This window comes from Bos mutus, chromosome 2 (assembly GCF_027580195.1).
Source record: "Bos mutus isolate GX-2022 chromosome 2, NWIPB_WYAK_1.1, whole genome shotgun sequence".
Lineage (NCBI taxonomy): Eukaryota > Metazoa > Chordata > Mammalia > Artiodactyla > Bovidae > Bos > Bos mutus.
In genome coordinates, this window is record NC_091618.1 from 115,196,066 (window position 1) to 115,218,274 (window position 22,209).

A 22,209-nucleotide genomic window follows, 5' to 3' on the forward strand; every position below is an offset into this window, starting at 1 on the left:
CCCGTGGGCCGGGCGCCCTCAACAACAATGATTATCCCAAGAAAAAGGGTCACCCAAAGACCCACGAAAAAGGGCAGAGTAGGCAAAGGAAAACACACTCAGCAGAGACCTATTACATTTATTGGACACTGAACATCATCAACACAGGAGTAGAGGTGGGGGGAAGAAGAAGGGGAGAGAGAAGGCGAATTGGTGGTGTAACGTCAAGAGGCTTCAGAGCCAGTTTCTAAAATCAGGAATATTTTTCCGATTCACACTCGATTTGCCCACGGGACACGGGACGTTTCTCTTCCTCGTCCTTCATAGAATGAGTTTGCTTTCTTTACCTTTGGAAAAATTAGTAACTTTTTAAGTTGAACACGGCGCCTGTTCTCGGCACTAACTTCACAAGCTTGTTGCATGAACTAGAATCGTTAGAAGATGGGCGCCGCCTGCAGCTGCTTGGAACCGGCATGTTCCGAACGCCGGCCCGGAGGCTCCTTGGGGGGCTCCCGAGTGTCGGTTCCCCGACCTCCGCCCGGGGCCACCGCCTGCCGAGGTCCTCTCCATGCAGGGGCTGAGACCCGGAGCCGCGCGTCCTGCCGGAGAAAATACCAGCCTCCCCAGCGTGAGTCCTCCGCGGCTTGGAACATTTCTGTCTGCTTTTCTATTTACTCCCTCAGCAATGCTAATGTTTCCCCTCCCCACATTCTTCAGGCTGCCCCCTGCGCCTGGTACTGACGTCTATCAAGGGTGAAATGATGGAAACTATATTCATGGGCATGATTTCCATTAAATATCAATTAACCTGGGAGCCTCAGCCAGGCGTGCAGTGCGTCAAGGGTAAATGTACATCTCATTTCCACAAGGCCCACTCGGCTGGAAAAGAAGGGCTTACTTAGATTCGCTTTGATAATGCACTTTGGTATTGAGGTCACCTTTGTGGCCTTTAATCAAGCCACTTGGATAGGACCTAACTCAAATATTCAGTCCGGATCGTCTACACGGCTTGTCCTCGTTCCTTGGGCTGCGCCCGCGTGTCCAGAGGCGCAAAAGCCACGGCCAACCTCTGAGGGGTTGCTCCAGGGGCCGGGGAGGGAGTCATTTGCTCCACAGTCTCCTGGGAGTGGCCTCCCTGCCTCCCCGCTCCCCCACCCTCAAGTGTAAGGCTCTGCGGTGCCCCCGCCCTGCCGGCCGTGGCCCGCATTCCCTGGGCCCCGGGGGCACGGCGAGCCCTTGGCAGTGCGGTTTTATGGGCCCCCTTTAAGGCTGGCGGAGGCATCTCCGCGCCAGCGTGAGGCGTCCCGTCGGGTGCAGTGATGTCGCCTCCGCGCGGATCCCTCCGCGCGGTTATCTCGCGTCCATCTCGCTCCCTCTCCCTGCAGTGGCGTGGTGCGAAAATGCCTCGCCGGGGCGCACCGGGGCGGCAGCCTCGGCAGCGGCGGCGAGAGCGGTGGGAGGGGGCTGCGGGGGGGGCGAGGTGAGAGGTGGCGGCGGGCAGAGGGTGTTTTTTTTTCCTTTTCCCTCCAGAGCGGGGGTTTGTAAACCGAAGCCAAAGAGTGTCTCCGTGGGCCGGGCGCACTTTTTTTTGTTTGTCCCGGTGCGCTCAGGGCCGCCTGGTGCCTGAGAGGAAAGAGTGGAGGCAGCGGGGCAGGTCACCCGGGGTGTTGGCGAGTTTATTGCGGCCAAGCCGGCGCGCGCCGGGAGAGGCCGGGCGGGCAGTGGAACGCGGGGGCTGGGTGAGGCCCTGCGACCCGCGAGGGAGGCGGCGCGAGGTCGAGGCGGCGGGCGCGAGAGAGGAGCATGAGCGCCCAGTAGCGGAGTGCCCGCGGTTGCGGGGTCTCAGAAGCGGCGGGCGGGCGGGTGGCAGCAGCAACGTAGCCCGGCGGCCCCAGTGGCGCGAGCAGCCGCCCCAGAGGCCCCCGCGGCAGTGCGGTGGCGCTGAGGCGCGCTCCCTGCCTGCTCCGCGCCGCCCGCCCGCCCGGGGCCGCCCTACCTTGGCCCCCGGCCGCTGGCCGCCGCCGCCGCCTCGATGAGTTCGTACTTCGTGAACCCGCTGTACTCCAAGTACAAGGCGGCGGCCGCGGCGGGCGAGGCCATCAATCCCACTTACTACGACTGTCACTTCGCGCCCGAGGTCGGCGGCCGCCACGCCGCTGCCGCCGCCTTGCAGCTCTATGGCAACAGCGCCGCTGGCTTCCCGCACGCGCACCCGCACCCGCACCCATCGCCGCCGCCCGCCGGGCCAGGTTGCAGTAGTGGGGGAGGCCCGGGTCCCGGCCAGGACTACTTCCACCCCGGCGGGGGCAGCCCAGCCGCAGCCTACCAGGCCGCCCCACCTCCTCCGCCGCCGCCTCCCCCCTGCGGTGGGATTGCCTGTCACCGGGAGCCCGCGAAGTTTTACGGATACGATAACTTACAGAGACAGCCGATTTTTACGACCCAGCAAGAGGCCGAGCTGGTACAATATCCTGACTGTAAATCGTCCAGTGGTAATATTGGCGAGGACCCAGACCACTTAAATCAGAGCTCGTCTCCTTCTCAAATGTTTCCCTGGATGAGACCACAAGGTTGGGATGCAATTTTTTTTTTTTTAAGCGGGGAGAGGGGGAGAAATCTGCTTTCATCTCACGTAATTGCTTTAAAACTCCCCTTTTCTCTCCCTCTCCTTTTTCTTCTGGTGTAGCTTACAGTGACTCTTATTCATGAAGTAGTGCAGACTTTTTTTTTCCTTTAAAGTAGAAACCATGAAAAGATGATGGGGGTCATAATAATTGCTAGGACGTTCTCGCTGTCCCTCTTGCCTGCCCGTGCTATATATTATATCAGACCTAAGAAGAGTTGTGTATATTTCACCCCCTTAGACCTGTTTCAGAAACCTCCAGCAACCTGCAGACGCACCATTACATTTTTAATGTTTATTTTCTTCTTTTTTTTTCTCTTTGTTTTAATCAGCAGCTCCTGGTAGACGAAGGGGAAGACAAACCTACAGTCGTTTCCAAACCTTAGAGTTGGAAAAGGAATTCCTTTTTAACCCTTATCTGACCAGGAAGAGAAGAATCGAGGTTTCCCATGCCTTAGCCCTCACCGAGAGACAGGTAAAAATCTGGTTCCAGAACAGGAGAATGAAATGGAAAAAGGAGAACAACAAGGACAAATTCCCGGTTTCCAGACAGGAGGCGAAAGATGGGGAAACCAAAAAGGAAGCCCAAGAGCTGGAGGAAGACCGAGCCGAAGGCCCGACAAATTAACTTCTACCTTTAAAATTTTACCGCAGACTATTAAAACTAATGATCAGCATATGCTGGTGGACACCACCTGTTTTCTTTTTTGGAAAGGACTTTACCTGTGTTTCAAGCTACCTTCATGTCACTGCTCTTGAGGTTTCTGCGCTTTGAGAGGGATTTGGGTGTTTAAAAAAAATGTTTCTAGTGTCGCATAGAAACAGCCCTTGAGCTGTCCTATGTAAGAGTAATTTGATACTGACCTTGTAGCTATATTTTTATAATGGTAGTTTTTAATGTCTGAGCTGGTGATTTTGCCTCGACAACGTAAACTTCCTAATGATTAGCACTAAATAATTGAATATAAAATGCTTTATTAATCAAACAAGTGCACTTGAACGTTTTAAATCTTTTCTTTATGGTGAGTAAATTAAAAGAAGTTTATTAATTTTTAAAAATTATGCCCGCAGAATATTTACTTTATATTATTTGATTAAAATGTGTTATTTATATTTTTTCTGCTTTTATAATGAATGGTTCGGGTGCCTTTTGTTTACTCCAAAAGGTTTCTTTGAGAATTTTGTAAATGTAGTATCTCTGGGAAAAGTCTGGGCCAAATATTGAGAAAAGCACATGTTAGCTGAAGAGTGTAATGTATAGTCCTGGCTCTGCAGCTTCCTTAAACTTGGGGGAAATGTTCGGCTAGTGACAGAAGTTTCAGGACAATGTCAAAGTTGACATTTAATAATTTTTCTATAGTTTATACAAATAATGGCAGTTTAATCATCTAGAGTGAATGAATACTTGAAAAGTCAATTATAACATTTTCACATAGATACTTTTAGTCTGGCAAGTCACCTTGTGGAACGCCTCTCCTTTCTGAATCTGCTTTCGTTTTGAACTGTGCTTGGTATCGCCTGCAACTGCTAGGTCTTTGTGCTGTGGCCGCCGCTGTGATTCCGGTTTTTGTGTTTGTGTGTTTGTTTTTTTTTTTTTTCTGAGGAGGTGCCATATTTATTTGTATTCTCTCTGTTTGCATGCCCATTGTGAGCCAACTTGTGTGCATCTCAGATGTCGGTTGGTACGTCCTCTGCTGTTCTCCAGGTTGGCCTCACCTATTTGAAACAAGCCTTGAGAACAAATGCAGAAAAATCCGAGTGTAAACAACCGCTGCAGAATATAGCTAGCTCCTTAATAAAAGAAATGAATCCTTTTTCTAGAGCTAGTGTCTTTGAGCGCCGCCAATAACCCTTTTCCTGAGTCAGGAACAATCTCCAGGACTCATGTGAAGGCAGCATCCTGCTAAAGCATCTATTTGATTTTTAAAAGGTGGGAGGGGGGTTACCTGCACCCTTGCTATAAAAATAAATGTGGGGTGGGGGGAGCTCTTTTTCACTTCAGAGAGGGTCAGCTAGGCTATTCTAGCTTCATCTTGCTCTAAACAACCTTGATAAGATACTGGGAGAGCTTTGAACTTCGCAAAGGACTGGAGTTGTAGGCCCAGTGGGTAGCAAACCCAGAGTCCAGATTATACCACAGCTTATTCCATTGAGCCAGCGCTGATGCTGGGGTTTGGGATCTGTTATTAACAAGATATCCACTTTCCATTTGAGGCTACTCCTGCAGCTGCCATTTTATAAGGGAAGAGGAGGAGGAAGAGGGGCAGGAGGGAAGAGGAGAAATTCAAGTAAACTAACATTTCTCCCCACAAAAGGGAAAGCCCCTTTATCAGGTAGACTTGAAGAATTCTCTTCTTTTTCTCCTGGAGAAGGAAAATGTTTTTAAAGAGGTACATTTTAATTTCCAGAGTGGCTTTTATTGCACAGGTACGAAAATGGAATCCTATACTTTGGGGCCTGTATCACTTGTTCAGGTGATGGTGGACTGTTGCCTGCTGCTTCAAGGACCAGGGAAACATTGGCACAGGTTAGGCCGGAGGCGAAGCACCACCTGGCTTTCTATCAGGGAAGAGGCCATGGCTGTGGCATTTGCTGACCTGAGCCAGGAAAGAGTTTTAAGTCAAGGGTGGCCTGGGGCTTAAGAAACATTTGCACAAGAAGAGACAGCTGCAAACGTGCCTGCTGGATTTGGAAACGTTTTGCTCTGTGTGTTGCCTGAGACTGCTGTTGACTGGTTTAGAGCAAGTGTGCCAAGTGCTTGAAAGCATGGCTAGGAAACAGTCTGGCTGTGGAGAGGGTGGGAATAAGCTGGCTGGAGACTGGTGCTGGCTAGACTCCAGCTGCCCTCCATTTAAGGGATTCCTCTATTAGCAAAATTCACTGTCTTCTACACAAGAATTCTCCCTGAAAATCATTTTTAGAGCCATTGATTTGGGCAAGACTCTATATGGTGGGGGACCCGGTGCATGGATTGCTGTGGAAATCAGTTAAGGAAGGGCGGTAAAAATGTTTTTTCCTCCATTTTGTGCTACTCTGAAAGTGTTGTACCTTCTGGCCTTGTGGGACCCCTAACCTATGGTAAATTCGTAGCTCATGTACACAGAAAGACTTGCAAAAATTAGTACACTTGAGAGTATTTGTACATTTACAGATTTGGTATTTTGGGTATATATTTGTTGTACATATATATACATTACTCACGTAGAAAGTGTTGGTAATTAATGTAAGTATACATGCTTCCTTTTGTAGTTCGGGAAAACACAGATTTGTCTTCAAATAAAGTCTGTGGAATTACAATCACACACACTCACCACCTTCTTTCTTGCAGTGGCTAGAAACCCCCATCTGTGTTTCATGCAGACAACTCCCAGTGACGAGTGCAGGAGATGCCCTTCTAATTGGCTCAGATCTGTAAACATCCGAGGGTTGCAGCATATCGAACCAACATTTTTGCTGCAGAAATTTGCATAAGCCTTCAGAGAACCCTTTGGAAACAGTCGACACTTTGGTGCCCTGGACTGCTTAGAGAGTCTGCTTAGAGAGGTCTGTAAATCATTTACAGAAAAATAGGACCCTCCAGTGTTAACACTGGATGAAAAAACCAAGGGTCCTAAGTGATTTGGGTTCTCTTCGTAGACCAGAAACACACAAAAGATGGTGTGGGTCTCAACGGTTCCTAGAGAAAAGTCAGTTTAGGGGCTGCCATCTTGTGAGGTTCCACAAAGCCCAGCACATGGCTTATCTCTGCACAGGGGGGAAAAGTACAAATATGGCTGCCTTTTCAAAAGTGCAGTCTTTTCCTAGCCCTCCTTCCAACCAGCTGAAATGGAGGGTCATAAACTCTGCCTTTATTTGGGTAGAGGAAAATTGACAGTTGAGGTTATTTCTCAGAATGTTTCAGAACTAAACAATGTTCTGAATGTATAGACATGTATAGACCAGCATAAAGTGTTACTGTTTGGGAAGGTCCAACAACATGCTCTATTTTGTGTAATTAAAATATTGTTTAATTATTCCTCACTGCAGAAGGTGTTACTCTTTCACATCCAAACTTGTGTCCTCTGCTTTCCCACTGTTTGCTGAATCTGCACGCAGCTGGTGGTGAACAGGGGAAAGAGAACATTTTAATGAACCCGGCTGCTGCTCTGGGTACCTCTAGCAAAGTTGGAGATCACTGACTTTTTCTAGAAAGAATATGACTTTTGCTGACACATGGCAACAGAAGTACTTTAATCAGAAACATCCAAGGTCATCAGAACTTTTTCAAGGGATACACATAGCCTGCTCCAGAGGGTGCTGTGTGCTTCCTACTTAAGTGTACGACCACTTAGGTACTTGGTGTGAGGATGTTAATTGAGAACTTACACATTGAAATCCTAATGCACATATTTATAAATGTATTATTTGAAATCCAAAGCAGTGTCCTTGAAAGGATGGGGTGGGGGTGAGGAGAGGTTACCTCTTACAGCCAGGTTTGAAGCCTGGATGGCCATGCCCATGCATTAATGATGAGGGGAGCTAGCCAAGGATGTTTACCTTTAGCTGGGGTTCCCTGGAGTAGCTTCCATGAGAAGAACGAAAGGAATGGCACTCCTGCCTTTGAAGAAAAAGAACTTTTTTTCCAAGCCTGAAACTGGGGAGCTGCTTTTTTCCTGAACAAATGGAGTCCCTCTCCTCTTCAATACTGCACTGAACAGGCTCTTCAATGGACAGACATTTTGGGGGGCAAGGGAAGAGGGGGCTAGAATTCCATAGAAATGCGAATTGCACTTGGGGAGACTTAAACAAGGATTTTCAGAGGGTATTAAAAAAGATTGACTCTTCTCTAACCCAGGACTGTCCCAGGGGGATGTTTCTATCTAGATTAAGTATAGGTAATGGGAGTTCAAACTGTTATTTTGGAGAAGTTGACAAGTACCTAAAACCATTTTCAGCCTTTGAGCTGATTGGCAACTCTCCTACTGCAGAAACCCCAAGAAACAGGAGGGACCCGGTTTATGTTGGAGAGAGCTGGGTGGGGGAGAGCACACATTTTCTTGGCCTGCAGAGCCCCGGTTTTCTGCACAAGGTCAGACTGGGTGGCTTGCCTGAAAATGAGAGGGGCAAAACCCGAAAGCGCTTGACTGCTCTTTCAGAGAGGCCTTTTGGTGAGGGGAGGAGAGGAGAAGCCAAGAGAGGGGAGAGTTGGGAGGGGTGACTGGCAGGATCACCTCCCCAAGCGAGCGCGGCATTCATTCTCCCTGAAACACAGCGCCCAAGGAGCAGAGGTTTCAAGCCAAAGAACCAAAATAAAAAATAAAAGGGAAAGAATTCCTAGAGAAAGGAACCGTGAAGTCTAGAAAGGCAGAGCGAGCGGTGGAGAGGGACACGGAGAAAGAGGAGGAGGGAGGAAGAAAGAGGAGGAGGGGGAGGAAGAAGAGCAGAAAAACGGAGAGAGAAGAGGGGAGAGGAGAGAGAGAGAAAGAGAGGAAAAAACATGGCGCTTGCGAGCTGTATGTGCAAAATCCGCAAGGAATTGCAGTAAATTCCTTTTTGTTTGAAGAAAATTTACAACTTGGTAATAGACCTTTTTATGACCTATTTGCGGTCGTCATTGGCTGCGGCTGGTCATGTGCAGGCTCCGCTCGCCTTCACGGCCTTTTTCCTGATTTCCCAGGCGAATTTCCCCCCGCATTCTGCCTTCCTAGAGCCTCACCCCCTCTTTTTCTAACCTTTGTCTTCGCAGAGGTGGGCTCCAGTCGCCGGCTGCGGGATTGCGGGGTCCGCGGCGGCCTCGGCTCGTGCCCGGCGCCCAATTTGGCCCCACGGCCGCTTCGCCCCGGGCCGCGCCGCTGCCGCCTCCGGAGCCGGCGGGGAGCCCGGCGGGCGGGAGAGCCCGGAAGGAGCCCGGGGCGCCCAGGCCCCCACTGGCGCCGGCACCGCCCGCCGGGAGCCGCCGGCCTGCAGCCGGGTGGCCGAGACGCGCGGTTCCGACGCGGCTCCTTTTCCAACATGAGTGGGTCCCAGCCGCGCAGAGCGCGAGTAACTGGGCAGCGCCTAGTGGATTACAGCCGCCGCCGGGGACGACCGCCGCCTCCAGCTCTGCACCTCCGGTAAGAGCGGCCCCCGCCCCGCGCTCCCAGCGCTGCCACCGGGAAGCTCGAGGTGCCCACCCGTTCGGTTAGCTCGGGGAGCCCGACCCGAACCCCCACACTTCCCCGGGGCCTGGGAGTGCCTGTCTGCGTCCCCTGCCTCCAGATCACTCAGGTTCTGAGCGGGCGTCCCCTGGGGCCCTGGGTGGGGGCCGGCTGAGCTCAGAAACAGAAGGGAAGCCCTATTTCCTCTGGAGATGATGAGAGGTGGATAGCGGCATAGATCGAGAGCCACAGGATCCCCGCCCTGGAAGACTGTGCAGATGGTTTCTGGAGCTGTCAGCTTTGCTGGGGGTCACTACAGGCACTCTGAAGTCTAGAGCAGTATTTTGCGGTTGGTCTGTGGTCAGAGGTACCTGGGAGGCTAACAGGTGTTTTCTGAGGGTTGGAGCTTGGGGGTGGGGGTGGGGTGGATTCTGTGTATCAGGATGGTGCTACGTTTGTTCATCTAGGCTTTGGTGAGTGATGCTGATTTTTAGAGTTTTTGGTTTATTGGGCCTTGTTTATGGGATGGAATTTTAAATATTAACTGCTTCTCTAGCTCTCAGATGATTTTCGTAACAACTCAAGAAAGGTTCCACACACATCTGTCAGGTGAATCTGGGTTATTCTGTGCCACAAAATGGATGCATGTTTTGAGAGGTAGCAGTAGAGCAGAGGATCAGAAACCCTGGTGCAGGTCTTGGGGAAAAAAACAAGAGACGTTTCAGAAATTCTAAGCATGCTTAATAAGTTCAAGCATCTTGTGTGTTTCTTATTTGTCAGAGTAGGAAAAGAGTAGACATTTTGCTCTCTAAATGTACTGTTGTGGTGTGTGTGTGTTGCCTACAAATGAATAGCATAGCAATATTACCAACTCGACTTCAAAACTAGTGAACCAAAATATCTATGAATCGAAAGAAAATTATTTGCAGAAAGAAATGCTATTTTCTCCTACGGATTTTGAAGGGCACTAGAGGAGGCAGTTCTCAAATCCCATTGCCTCTTCCCTCATGGACACGTGAAATATTAAAACCTCAGGACAATCTGCCGCATTGCGCATGGGGTTGACCTGTGCGTGGCGGAGCATTGTTTTTTCAGGAGCCACCGGAAAAGCCTAACTCACTGTTCTCCCAAATATCCTAGTGTGACCATGCTGGCCTTAAACGCATTTCTGAACAATAAATGACATTTTTATAGAAAGGTATTTTTAGTAAGTAACAACGGAATCATGCTCGTTTCAAAATGGAGGGCTACGATTTGTGGCTAGTTGACGTGCGCAATTGTCCTCGATCACTAATTATGATCACTCACAAATGAGAAACTGATTTTTAAGTCCACAATGTCTGTATTTTGTAAATATCTCTGTTAGAGTACTGCTGAGATCATTCTTTCATATTGGTATCGAGCATTATTACCTACTGAAAAACAGGCCTCTGGACTGGGGCTCCCAAGGCCCTCCCCTGGCGACTTCAGGAGGAGTCCCTAAATTGCCTGGAGTTGTGGTGGGGGTGGGGACGAGTTGTGGCCGTGATGGCCAAGCCCTTGTGTTCCGAGTTTCAGTAGCCTCTCCCTGGGTTCAATGACTGAGCGCGCCCAAGTGACTAGGAACCTGGGCGGTCTGCAGGTCCAATTGCACAGCAGAGGGTGATGTCATGGGCAGATATGGAGGACTAAGGGGTTTTTCCTAAGTCCCGTAGTAGCATTAAGAGCTTAAATAGTCAATTGCATCTAAGGGAATAAATACGCTGCCAGTCACATCTGAACTCAGGCCACTTAGTCCAAGAGGAGACTAGTCAACGCTTTTGCCACTACCGGAAATGCCCCCACTGTCCCTGTTAACCCAATTTTTAAAAACTCAAACGAAATTAAAAATATAGTTGGACCCAAAGAGCTCACAAGCCGGGGAGTGTAATTCCCAGAGTCCTCGAACCGAACCTTTAACCGTGTATAGATTAGGGAACCAATGGCACGTCCGGGCCTTAGTGTCAGGCAATGAGATGGGCTTGCGGTCTCCCGGAGGACCAGGAAAAAGAGCGAAGCTCGTTGTTATAAACGTGGCCAAGCACCAGGGTTGAAAACCGAACGTATTTTCCTGTCAGATGCTCCTCCAAATAAATATATCTCGCCAGAATTCTGTTTTCCGAGCTCGAGAAGCAGGGGAAATAGGAACAAAGACAGTATTTCACTCTGGGCTGGCAGGCAGCTGCTAGAGGTATTTACGGCCTTGCCGCAGTGCGACCGCCGGGCAGGGCACGCGGGGGCACCGGAAGCTGGGGAGAAGCCACCAAGAACTCGGAATTCCGACTTAAGTCCAATTTAGGGCCAATTTTCCGAAATTAATGCGAAAAGATACCCTCTTTCTAGTAACTGGTCTCTTGGATTTCATAGTAGTGCAGAATGTGGGAGAAGTCGTACTCTCTGGACGTAGGGTGGTTCCCTCTCCCCCTCACCCTCCCCCCACAAGCCTTGATTGATATGAAACTGCTGATCCAAAGGACAGACAACCTTGAGGGTTTACTGGAAACATGGCGATTTTGCTGGTTTGGCGGAACAGGGCTGGCAGATCAGAAAGGACGCGTGAAGCTTTTAACAGGGTTTCCTGCAAAAGTATGTTTCCTGTGTCTCTAAGATGCGGCGTTCAGGCTCTTCTGCAGTTACGCGCTGCAGCAGTGTGCGGTGCTGCACACTGCCCAGCGCTGCGCACACCTCCCGCACAGCTTAGTGCTGGGTTGCGCCTGCCTAGCTCGCTCGCCCAGCGTCCGGCGCATGTGCAATGAAATAACCCAGCCTAGGGATCCAACCAGCCAAGCACGGATAGGGGGAGGGGGCGAGTGGACTCAGAGCTGGAAGATAAAACCCGATCTCTCCACTCCTCCTTGCCTCAGGATTCGCTCCTGATCTTTCCTTTATTCCAGCCTTCAGTCTAAATATAGCCAAACATCTTGCCCTTGACCACGTTATTTTCAATCATCTTGACTCACCACCTCACCCAAATTTAAATCTGTACTTTAGAAACAGTATGCAAATACGAGCTAGTGACCAGAAGAAAACCAAATCTTTCTTTCATGGTGTTAAACATACATACATTTCTAAACACCTTAAACGAAGATTTTATATATATATATGTATGTATATAATCCTCAGGGAAGTGTATAGATTTTTTTCAGCCTGGTGCTTCTGCTTTGGGAAAAGGCCTTTCCTCTTGGCGCCTGTTCAAACCGCCAAACTTCAGGCCAATTCTTCAACCGGACCATTCTCGGATCTTGTTACGCCAGCGCAGCACGTTCGAAGGCTCTGTGGGGACCAGTGGCTCAGCAGAAAGCGGTCAAACAAATAATAAATAAATAAACGCACGAACTGTAGGGTTTTTCCGCCTGGGCTCGCCTAATTAACGGAGGATGCACACTCCTGGGTCTCGAGCCTGCTGTCAGTGCTAGGGGTGGGACTGGGGGTAGGGGTGGGGGCGGCCAGAAGGAGTCGAGAGGGCCCTGAGGCCGCCCCCATGGGAAGGGAGGACCAACTCAAGCCTCTGGCTCGGGAAGACCTCTGCCCGCGCTAAGAAGCCCGGGCCTCGGGTTTCCGGGGCTGGAACAGTCCCCCTGCTCCGCTGTCTGGCGCCTTGTCCAGGAGGAGGCGCTGTAGGACAAGCGTCCTGTCGGCTACGGAGGCGCGGGAGATGCCCCGGGCGCTGGCGGGCGGGAGCGTGGGAGGGACACTGACCCCGCCCCCTCCGTCTCTCCGCCCTCCACCCCAGTTCACAAAGTGTTTTCCGCCAACGAGGATAGTGGGCGATGCGGCGCCCTTTCCCGAGACTGGCAGCAGAGGCAGCTCGGGGCCCAGGAACCTGAAGGCAGGTTCCGGGGTGGCGGGCCACCTCACTTCCTCCGCCTTCCCGGAGGGGGCGCGATTTCTGCGCTTTGGGCTCTGAAGAGCAGGAAGAGGGTCTGGTGGGGCAAGCCACGCCCAATCCCTGCCAGCCCCTTCATTTGGGCTGCTGTTCTTGCCACTTTCCTTTCTTGCAATTCCTGGTACCTAGAACCGGCAGCCTTGAAAACCCGAGCGTTCAGCGTCGCCTGCCTCAAGCTGATGGGCTCGCTCAGGCTCACTTAGAACAAGGCCTCGGCCCCGGGACTCCCTCGAGGCTCCGAGATCCAGGGTGACTTCTTGCGTGCGACTTGAAAATCCCGCAGTTACTCATCTTTCCCCTTTTTCACACCACCCCCACACTCTTCTTTACCCATTGCACCCATTTCAGGCCTTTGGTGGGCTCCATGGGGGTGTTTCTCGCATCAGCGGTGACATCCCCAACTGGCTGTGATCCAACCTTACTGTTCCTTGTTGTCTCCTTGCAACACAGTCTTTTGCTTCCCTCATTTCCCTACGTTAGAGCAGTGATTCTTAATGAAGACCCGCATTCAAGCCTCTTCTTTATAATGCAGGTTCCTTTGTTTCATGCCAGACTTACTGAATCAGGATGTCCAGAACCTGCAGTTTATAAACACTCTCCATCATGGCAGTTAAGATGTAGGCTTATGTTTGAGTACTGGTTGAGGGTCTTTCCTGTGTCTTTTATGATTCTGTGGTCTACAGGGGCCAAGTTCTCGCTACCATTTAGCAATGCCCCTCCCCCTAGTTAAGGGAGCTCCCTCCTTCATCCGGTTTTCTAGGGGATCTTCCTGACCCAGGGATCGAACTTGCGTTTCCTGCATTGCAGGTAGACGCTTTACCATCTGAGCCACCAGGGAAAAGTCATAAGCTGACTAGTTGCTACCAAATTGGGAAGGGGAAATTGACCGCTTGCTAACTCAGAGATTTTTTCAAAGAGGTGAATAGGTTCTAGGTACAGACTGCCTCCTATCAAATTTTTTCCACTGAACTGTTGTGTGAGCTTAGGCAAGTAGGGCAAACTCTCTGGGCTTGTTTCCTCATGTGGAAAGCAGAGATAATTAGAGTACCTTCAAGGGTTGTTATGAGGATTTTTACTTACATAGCACTACTATGTGCCCAGCACTATTCTATTTTACGTATATTAACTCACTGATTAGGCACTTAAAATGGGTTTTTGGCACTACCAAACATTCAATACCTGTTTCAATCACATATTGAATAACAAGCATTCAATAGGTGTTTCTTATCATCAGTATCCTTTTTCTGTTTAATAATCAGGCCTAGCCTTTTACAGCTGCGAGAGACCTGGTTCATGCACCCAGTCCCTGAATTGTACAGAGAAGACAGGCCCAGGCTTGGTCACAGGAGAACATGGATCTGGGGCTTCCCCTGTTGCTGTAGTGGGTCTCGTGGGCCCTGCTTCCTTGGGTCTCATTGTCTGGCACCTGCCTACAGGTAGACTGAAGGGCCACATCCAAGAAGAAGGTGCCCCTAGCTCCTCAGTGGGCAGATACCGGGTAGCAGAAGCCTCACACCCACACAGGCACATCCATGACTCTTACAGAAGGCTCAGGTCTTACTAGAGAGCAGGCCACCTTCTGGAGCCACCTTCCTTACCACCACCCAGTCACAGCCTCTTTTACAGCCCCAAGGCAAGTACCCTTTTTTCAGTATCTTGAAAGCTGGGACAGAGTGGAAAAGCCAAAGGCCAGTGGCCAACACAAAGGAGGCAAGGAGTGTTCCACAACCTTAATCTGCTTGTGTTCCAAGATCTGGGCTCCAGGGCCATGGCTGAGCCACAGCTCCCACCTTGGGCCATGGTGATGTCAAGGTGTGTCTTAAAGAGGACTATCCCCCTCAGATCTCCATCAGCCCTTCTATTTTTTGAGATACTTTATATCTTTTAAAAAGAATTATATAAATACTATCTCAGGCTATAACCCACACATATGTACACCCCTCCCATGCAGCCAGGTTCTACCCCTTACCCCTGGCCTCCAAGACTTATGACTACAGACTTTTCCTAAGAGGGCCTCTGCAGCCCTTGGCCAAGCTGCTTCTGCCTAACCAGGAGTCCACCTGGGTCAGATTTTCTGTCCAAACACACCTTGTCTCTCCTGCTATAAACCATGTCTAGCAGAGTTTGGTCCATGAAATTGGGCCCAAATTGGGCCCAATGCTGCAGTTGCCCAGTCACCGCCATCTCCTGATCCATCTAACCTCTGTTCTTGATTCTCAATGGGCTTAGATGGCTATTCCACACCCTGCTTTTCTTGGACCCACTGGAGTTTTTTCCAGGTCTGGCCCCCCATTAGAGGTCCCGCCCCAGAGCCCGTTCTTTTGGATGCCACATCTCACTATTGGAGTTGTTACCTCCGGGGTTACCTCTCCTTCCCAGAAGACACCAAGGCAGAGTTCCAGTGAGCAGACCCTACTGTAGGGGGAGGGGTGGGGGTAGCAGGAGAAGTGTTGTGTTCCTCTTTCAGCGATAGACTATAGTGTCAGGAATATGAAATTATATTTCTCTCATGCTTGGGACTCCCTGTTCAGCCCTTCTCTGGCTCTTCCCCAGTCTGTGTCCCTAAGTGCCAGGCCTGGCGGTTTCCTTCCTACACCTGGTCTAGGGGATTCATCTGAAGTCTCATTCCCACTTATCCTGGTTTGGAGATAGTTTAAGAGAAGAGTTCAGCACCACATCTGGGCAAGAGGCCTCTTGCACGTAAAGGTCAGAATATCCTTTCCTAGGCCATATAGCAAGGAGAAGGCAATGGCACCCCACTCCAGTACTCTTGCCTGGAAAATTCCATGGACGGAGGAGCCTGGTAGGCTGCAGTCCATGGGGTCGCTAGGAGTTGGACATGACTGAGCGACTTTACTTTCACTTTTCACTTTCATGCATTGGAGAAGGAAATGGCAACCCACTCCAGTGTTCTTGCCTGGAGAATCCCAGGGACAGGGGAGCCTGGTGGGCTGCCGCCTATGGGGTTGCACAGAGTCGGACATGACTGAAGTGACTTAGCAGCAGCAGCAGCAGCAGGCCACATAGCAAGGGCCTCTAGGGCAGGCAGAGAACGGACCTCGTTACATTTGGAGTGCAGCTGATGCCTCCTGGGCCCCTTCACTTTCTCTTCCTTCCTGGGAGTGGCTCTGGCATCTGGGTTGGGAGAACCCTGTGGGGGACTCTAGCTCATGGGAGCTCTTTGAGCAGAAACTCCGAGAACTGGCTCTTCCCAGTCAGATGGGGAAGACAGTGCTCAGAATCTCACTGTACCCAGCAACAGGTTTCTAAGAAGGCTTCTACCTCTTCTCCCCACCCCGTCTTCATGACTTACCACCACCACCATTGACAGTCCTTGGAAAAGCCCCAAGAAATCGGCCCAAGCTAGGCTGCTCTTCTCCCTGGTGCTCAGCCTTCTTACTAGACAGAGTTTGAGCTTCCCCATTCCACACTGTCATTCATCTAAAAAAGCCCAAAACTGGGGGCAGGGGCCAAGGGAAGATCGGAGGAAGGTGTACACTCTCCTTAACCATGTTGTCTGACTATCCTAAGATTAGAAAGTGATTGAAGTTGTGTGCCTCAATGTCTTCCTTTCTTTCCTCCTTTCCCCTCAGCAGAGCTAGTTACTTTCCTGTTATCATCTAAATATACAGAGTAGGCTGTATAATTTTATTCTTCTTATGTAAGCCACAGTGAAGACTGTGGGCAAGTCCCAGTCATCATCTTTCATTATCATTCATTCAAAAAATGTCTCTTGAGCCCAGATTAGGTGCCAGATATTGTTTCAAACACCATCTCCTCAGTCTGGTCTTCTCTTTACACCACCCTTGTCCCATAAAAAGCTCATCACAACTGCTTAGAATGTCATATATCCTTTGGTTAACTCAGTTTTATTAAGTTAGGAATTAAGGAAAAATAAAGAAGGCTTTCCCAAGCCCTCAAACTTTTTAAAAAATGGATTATAACAAGGACTTGTTTTGAAGCTGCTCACCTAGTGCTAATAGAGTCAGAAAACAGTTTTTAAAGGATTGATCTTTACTCATATTTTAAAAACAGATACTGCCAACTGTAAAAGAAAAAGGTACTTCTAAGTGGGCTAATGGGGTGGGGGTTGGGGGAGAGAAATAAATGCCATACAGTCTGGACTAATAGCTCCCTGCTTCATATCCAATGAATGTGAAATTAGGAAATGGGTTTAGAAATGCACAGAGAATGGGTGGAAATTAGAATGCAAAGAGATTTTAGTAGAAAGGAATCTCTTTCATGGGTTTGATAGGACTTGCTGATGAGAACTTTCACAACTTAATTTTATTTAGAAATCTTAGATGTATATGTGCTCTACAAAGCTACAGAGAACATCCATTCTTTTAATTGGAATAGTCAAAATCACATGTTTCCACACTGTTTGGTAGCAACTCTGGTGGGCTGTGGAAGGATGCTGAGGGGGGCGGTGTCAATTCTCTCTTCATTCACTCCCTTTGGTGGGAGCTGGGGGTATCTTTCCCACCCCCACCTACCCCAAGCACAGAGTCACACTCTCGATGGAGCAGTGCTCAGGCCCAAGCTCTCTCTTTTCTTGGTTTTCTCAGCGGGAGAGCAGCTGCCTCCTCCTCTCAGGCTCTCCCTCTGGTGGGAGTGGCAGTGTGCGGGGTGGGGGCGGGGGGAGTGGAGGGGTAATATCGGGGAGAGATAGGATCTTACCCAGATTTGGACCCCAGGCCCTGTGGGACTGGGGACATCTGACTTCCTGGGCTTGGGTTCCTAAGAGCCTCATTTGCTTCCTCACACCCTGTCCCCTTCACACCAGGGCTGTTTTATTGTTTTATAACCTTCTTTAGAGCTTCAGTTGCCAAAGATGCCCGATGAGGCTATTCTCTACTTTCTCACATCACCAAACCCCAAGTCTTGCTGTTTTAAGCAGTTTGGTCACTTGCAAAGGCTTCCCTTCTAGATCTAAGCAAATTACAGAAACCTCTAGGCATGTGGCTACCTTCAACTTTTGCTGAGCCCATTCACAATACAGAGCCAAGTGTTAACTCCAATTGCCACCCCCACCCCCAAGCCCACCCAGCCTCCAACCGCTCTTTTCTTATTGAAGCTAAAACAAAATTTGAAATAACTTCTGATATAAGCCAATAGAAATGACCTTTGGCTTTCCTCCTTATTTACCACATCTAGAGCTAGAAAATGATTGAAATAAAGGAGTTGATGGTACTCACAGCGGATGCAGCCAAAGAATCATAAGACATGCCCACCAACCAGCCTTTTCCAAATAGCACTATCTCCCCCTCTAAACAGAGTCCCTGAAAAGATGCTGTTTGAAAAGACCAGGGTATTGATATGAATATGACTTCCCCCCTTGAATCCTAGATATTTGGAACTATTTAAATGTGAGGGAACAGTTGCAGTGAACCTTTATTTAGTGAATAAAAGTTTAAAGCCGAAGGTTATTTATGGTTCTGCAGAGATGGGACCTGAGTGGCTATTTACGAGCACGTGATTCCAATAAACTTTGTTTTATGGCTTGAGAGTTGACAAGCCAAAATATAATTCCCACCATAAATTAGGTTAAGAGCATACAAGTGCAGATGCTTGGTTCCTGGAGCAGCGATAGGAAAGTGAGAGGCTCCAGCTAGCGCCGGGTTCAGAAGCAGACAGATCTGCTCCCAGCTCCCCTGCCCACTAGGAGAGAAAACCAGTAAGTCACTTATTACTCTTTCCAGGACAACTCCAGGGGTGGGGGATTTATCTGCCCCATCTTTTCTGCCTGGTGGTGGGGAGAAGTCCCATGGAAGTTAATTTTAGCTTAACCTAAATCAAGAAATAGGATGGGAATCCCCTCTTCCTTCTAGACACAGAAAATTAGGAATTGAGGGTTCTCACCTCACCAGAGGAACTTTGTCTCTCACCTGCTCAGAGTGATGTTCTGCTTCAGAAGAGGAATAAAATGGGTAGCCTAGGTAGACAGAAAGTTTAAGAATGGAGATGCTCTGCCTCTGCGATTTCTCAGAGAAGCCCCCTGTCCCAGAATAAAACTAGAGGAAACTGAAAGCTGGACATGAGCCCCTGTGAGGACCACTGCTTTGTAAGATTGCTTTGTGGGTTCTCCAGCAAAAATGCTGATGAAATGATGTCATATCCACAGAACTGGATAACAGTCTAAAGCATTGCCATTTACCTTTAAACCCATCGATTTTCCTCTTCCTTGGCTATCATTTGGGTCCTCATTCCCCTTGGAAATTGCTCTTTGTTTTGAATTAGAGCTGAAGTGGGACGGCAAGTCCCAGCCTTGCCTGGTCCTTCTTTGGGAAGAAGACAGTTTTGAGGGGGCACTGGTTGGCTGGGGAATTTGAAACCAATCTGAAATTGGAAAGGGGGTGCTGAGTTGCTCCAGCTCGAGACAGACGGGGAGCTGGGGCAAGGGACAGATGCAGCGGCTGCCCCCTCCCCAGTGGACCTGCTCCCACACAGCCGATTTTGCAAAAGGAAACACACAAAGGCCCGTTTTCTCCTCACTTCCCGTTTTCCCACGGGGGAAACCCTATTACAGACCGCCTGAGTCGGGCCAGGCAAAAAGTAAGGTTTTGCCCAAAGAGGTGCATGGCGTGGGGGAGGTGATGGGGGCATACTCTCCTACCGCGGGTCTGCCCTTGAGCACTGCAGTCTCCCGCTTCGCGGAGAACTTGGCGCAGTTCCTAGGGGCGGGCATCCGAAGCAGGAGGGAGGTCCGGGTTTTGGTGGGGTGTCTGGGCCTTGTCATTTTTCTGTGTATCATCCATCTCTGTTTTATTATCCTGTGGAATTTAAGTGACCCCGTTTTCATTGCAACAGGTTCGGGACCGTGAGACACCACTGCTGTAAGTACCTCCCGGTTTCTTCCGAATCGCGAAGGGGCGGTATTGATAACTGGGCGGGTGTGGGGAGAAGGGCCGAGCCAGGGGCGGTGGGCGGGTGGAAAAACGGCCCTTGCCTCCCCAGGCCTGGGTAAGCGAGGGGAGCCCGTTTGGAACTGGAGGATCTAAGCTGGACTCCCGGGAAGATTTTCTGGGGCCTAGTTTCCAGTCACCTAACTAAGGGAACGCGCCGCGAGCGCTCGCTCTTGTCTCCTTGGGCCTCCCTGGACCTTCCCGGCCTTCCCAGGCCTCCCCAGCTCGCACAGGTGCAGCTCCGCCTCAGCGGACGCGTCTGTGAAGAGCTTGCAGCTAATTAGCAGCCTGCCCTATTAACAAGTTGTGTCGAGCATCGCCCTCTGCTCGAACCAACCTGCTAAGCACCCAGGCAACGCGATCCCCATTCGCCGCCCAGCCCAGCTTAACCCGGTCCAGCCTGGCCCCGACCTTCTCTCGTTTTTTGTTTTTTTTTAAATAAAAGGAATGTGGAGGTGGGGGACGCAACCCTTTACGGCTGCGAGTGTGTTGGGTTGGCCCGCTTCCGGGAAGGGCTGAAAATTCTGAGCTTTACGTGAAAGTCCCTCCTACCCTCTCCCCCGGCCCAGCCCCGGCCTCAGCGATTTGGGTCCTGGGTTGGGGACTCGGGCTGAGGAAGGAGGGAGGGATAGGGCCCTTCTGATTCACTCCTGCTCCTCTCTAACTGCAATTCGAGAATTTCTGCACCAGAGCCGCTAGTGTTGCCGGCAGACAAGGGGGAGGGGTGTTTGGGGGTGCTGTTGGGGGCAGAGATTCTTGGGGTGTTGGACTCAAAAATTTGGCCCTTTCAGAGTTGCTTATGCCGAGGAAGACAGGTACACTTCTGAGGAGGCCTGTGAACTCTCCAGGAAGGCTATCTCATTAAGATGATGGTGGTGGGGAGAGACTCCAGGATAGACCCTCATGCAAAACGGAGATGGTTTTATTTTAATGAGAGATGGAATGTGTGAAGATGTTAAGAACCAGGCACCCTCCCTTTCCGGTGAGACGTCCTCTTTCTAGGGTCGGAGAAGATAGGGCTTGGCTCTGGGCCAGATTTCTGCCCTCCAGGCTGGGCAACATAATCAACTCCCTAGGGGCTGTGCCCACCCCCTAGGAGTGGAGGATCCACGCAGTACATAGTTCACCTCTACGAATCAGGCTGTCTCAAGTGAAACAGGCCCTGCAGCTCCAGGCCGGAAAATCCAGCGTCCCCAGAACTCCTGGTCTTGCCCTCTTCCTGTAGCTCCCCTGGCTCTGGGTGCTTATCTCTGTGGATGCTCCTTGCTTGCAAACCCAGGACTGGCACCCCGTAGCTGAACACAGCACAAAAAGCCGGAGACATCAAAAGCATTTGTATGGGCAGTTGAGCGGGAGGTGAATATTTAACGCTTTTGTTCATCAATAACTCGTTGGCTTTGACCTGTCTGAAGGAGTGGAGCAATAAGGTGAAATGCAGGTCACAGTGTCTAATAAATATGAAAATGTGTACCCTCAGGTCCCCACTCATCCCAGCAGGCTCCCCCAATTTTTCTGGATAAAGTCTAGACCCAAGGTCCCCAGGAGCTCTTGGCATTAAAGGAAGTTGGGGGAACCCCCTGGGACAAGGGAGTTGGATGTGGGGCAGTTTCAGAAGGTCTTGTTAGAATTGGCACCCGGGAAATCCCTACAAAATAGCCAAAGCACTGGAACCAAAGGACTGGGGGGAGTGTGTGGGGAGTGTGCACAGTGCAGAGAAGTCAGCCAATTTTGCCAGACTAGGGGTGGGGGGAGTGGAGGGAATTCTCCCTGTTCCACCCCACCAGGCCCAAGTTGAGGCTTGAAAACAATTTTTGAATCATGAAGGTAAAATAAAAAACAAAATGAAATCTCTCTAGCTTAGAGTTAAGGATCCAAAATCCCCATCCAAGCCCAGGTAGCCCTCTGTCCCCGAAATCCATCCCAGTCCTGAGCCCTCTTGGTGCTGTGAACTGAGGGCTGAGCCCCAGACTGCGCCGAAGCACTAGGGCGGCACACTTCGTGAACTTCTGTACTCTTGTTTACTGCTGTCGGCAAAGCAAAAATAATGAAACTTTGTGATATGTTTGTAAATGATTTCGAATGACCCCTCGCCCTGCCCTTCACCATTAGTACACCAGCCCCAGCCCAGGGCAGCTCCGTGCCTGCAAGCAGCGCCTGCCTCGGGGTGGTAAGCAGCAGCCGGACAGAGAGGCCAGCCGGGCTCAGAGCCCTGGAAGGTAAACGTGCGACTTCTTGGAGAACTAGCTTAGCCAGCCAACCTGGCTTGCCCTGGCAGTGGGCAAAAGTAGGGGCAGAGGATATTCTCTCTTGCCTCTTTTTCTTCTGCCACTAAGGGCATTTTCTACTTTCTGGAAAATACCACTTGATGAGGGAGGGGGTGTTATGTGCATCCAGAAAGGGGATAATAAAACAATCGCTATTCTGCGATGGATTATTTTTCTTCTGTTCTTTTCTTTCTTTCTTAAGAAGACTGTCCTGACTCCTTGGCTGCTTGGTAACCCCGGCTCTGGTACAAGGATGGGGAACTCGTTGCTGCAAATTGCCACCAAGCACTTCAGACTACCTGAACTGTCTCTGAAAGTGAGGGTGGCTGCGTCGGGCTGGCGGCTCCAAGGAGGAGAGTCTGGGGCTGGCAACAGTCTGGGTACTTGCTCTGGGTGGAACCTGGAGGCAGTAACGTTG

The 22,209-nt window shown here is 50.3% G+C and overlaps 2 protein-coding genes across 3 annotated transcripts; both read left to right on the top strand.

Annotated features, from left to right (window-relative positions):
- The first annotated feature begins 1,269 nt into the window (after positions 1-1,269).
- HOXD8 (homeobox D8) lies at positions 1,270-5,024 on the top strand. Of its 2 annotated transcripts, none has more exons than XM_070358815.1 (2): positions 1,270-2,549; positions 2,938-5,024. In XM_070358815.1, the coding sequence occupies exons 1-2, from the start codon at positions 2,012-2,014 to the stop codon at positions 3,228-3,230; spliced, it is 831 nt and encodes a 276-aa protein (XP_070214916.1). In that variant the 5' UTR covers positions 1,270-2,011; the 3' UTR covers positions 3,231-5,024. The 2 variants fall into 2 exon arrangements, with proteins under 2 accessions (XP_070214916.1, XP_014338676.2); XM_014483190.2 differs by having other exon boundaries at positions 1,298-2,549; positions 2,935-5,024.
- On the top strand, positions 4,275-22,202 carry LOC138984902 (uncharacterized). The gene is made up of 5 exons (XM_070360766.1): positions 4,275-4,284; positions 7,570-7,749; positions 7,905-8,694; positions 19,433-19,458; positions 21,637-22,202. Exons 1-5 carry the CDS (start codon positions 4,275-4,277, stop codon positions 21,696-21,698), a joined length of 1,068 nt encoding a protein of 355 aa, XP_070216867.1. The 3' UTR covers positions 21,699-22,202.
- Positions 22,203-22,209: the final 7 nt, after the last annotated feature.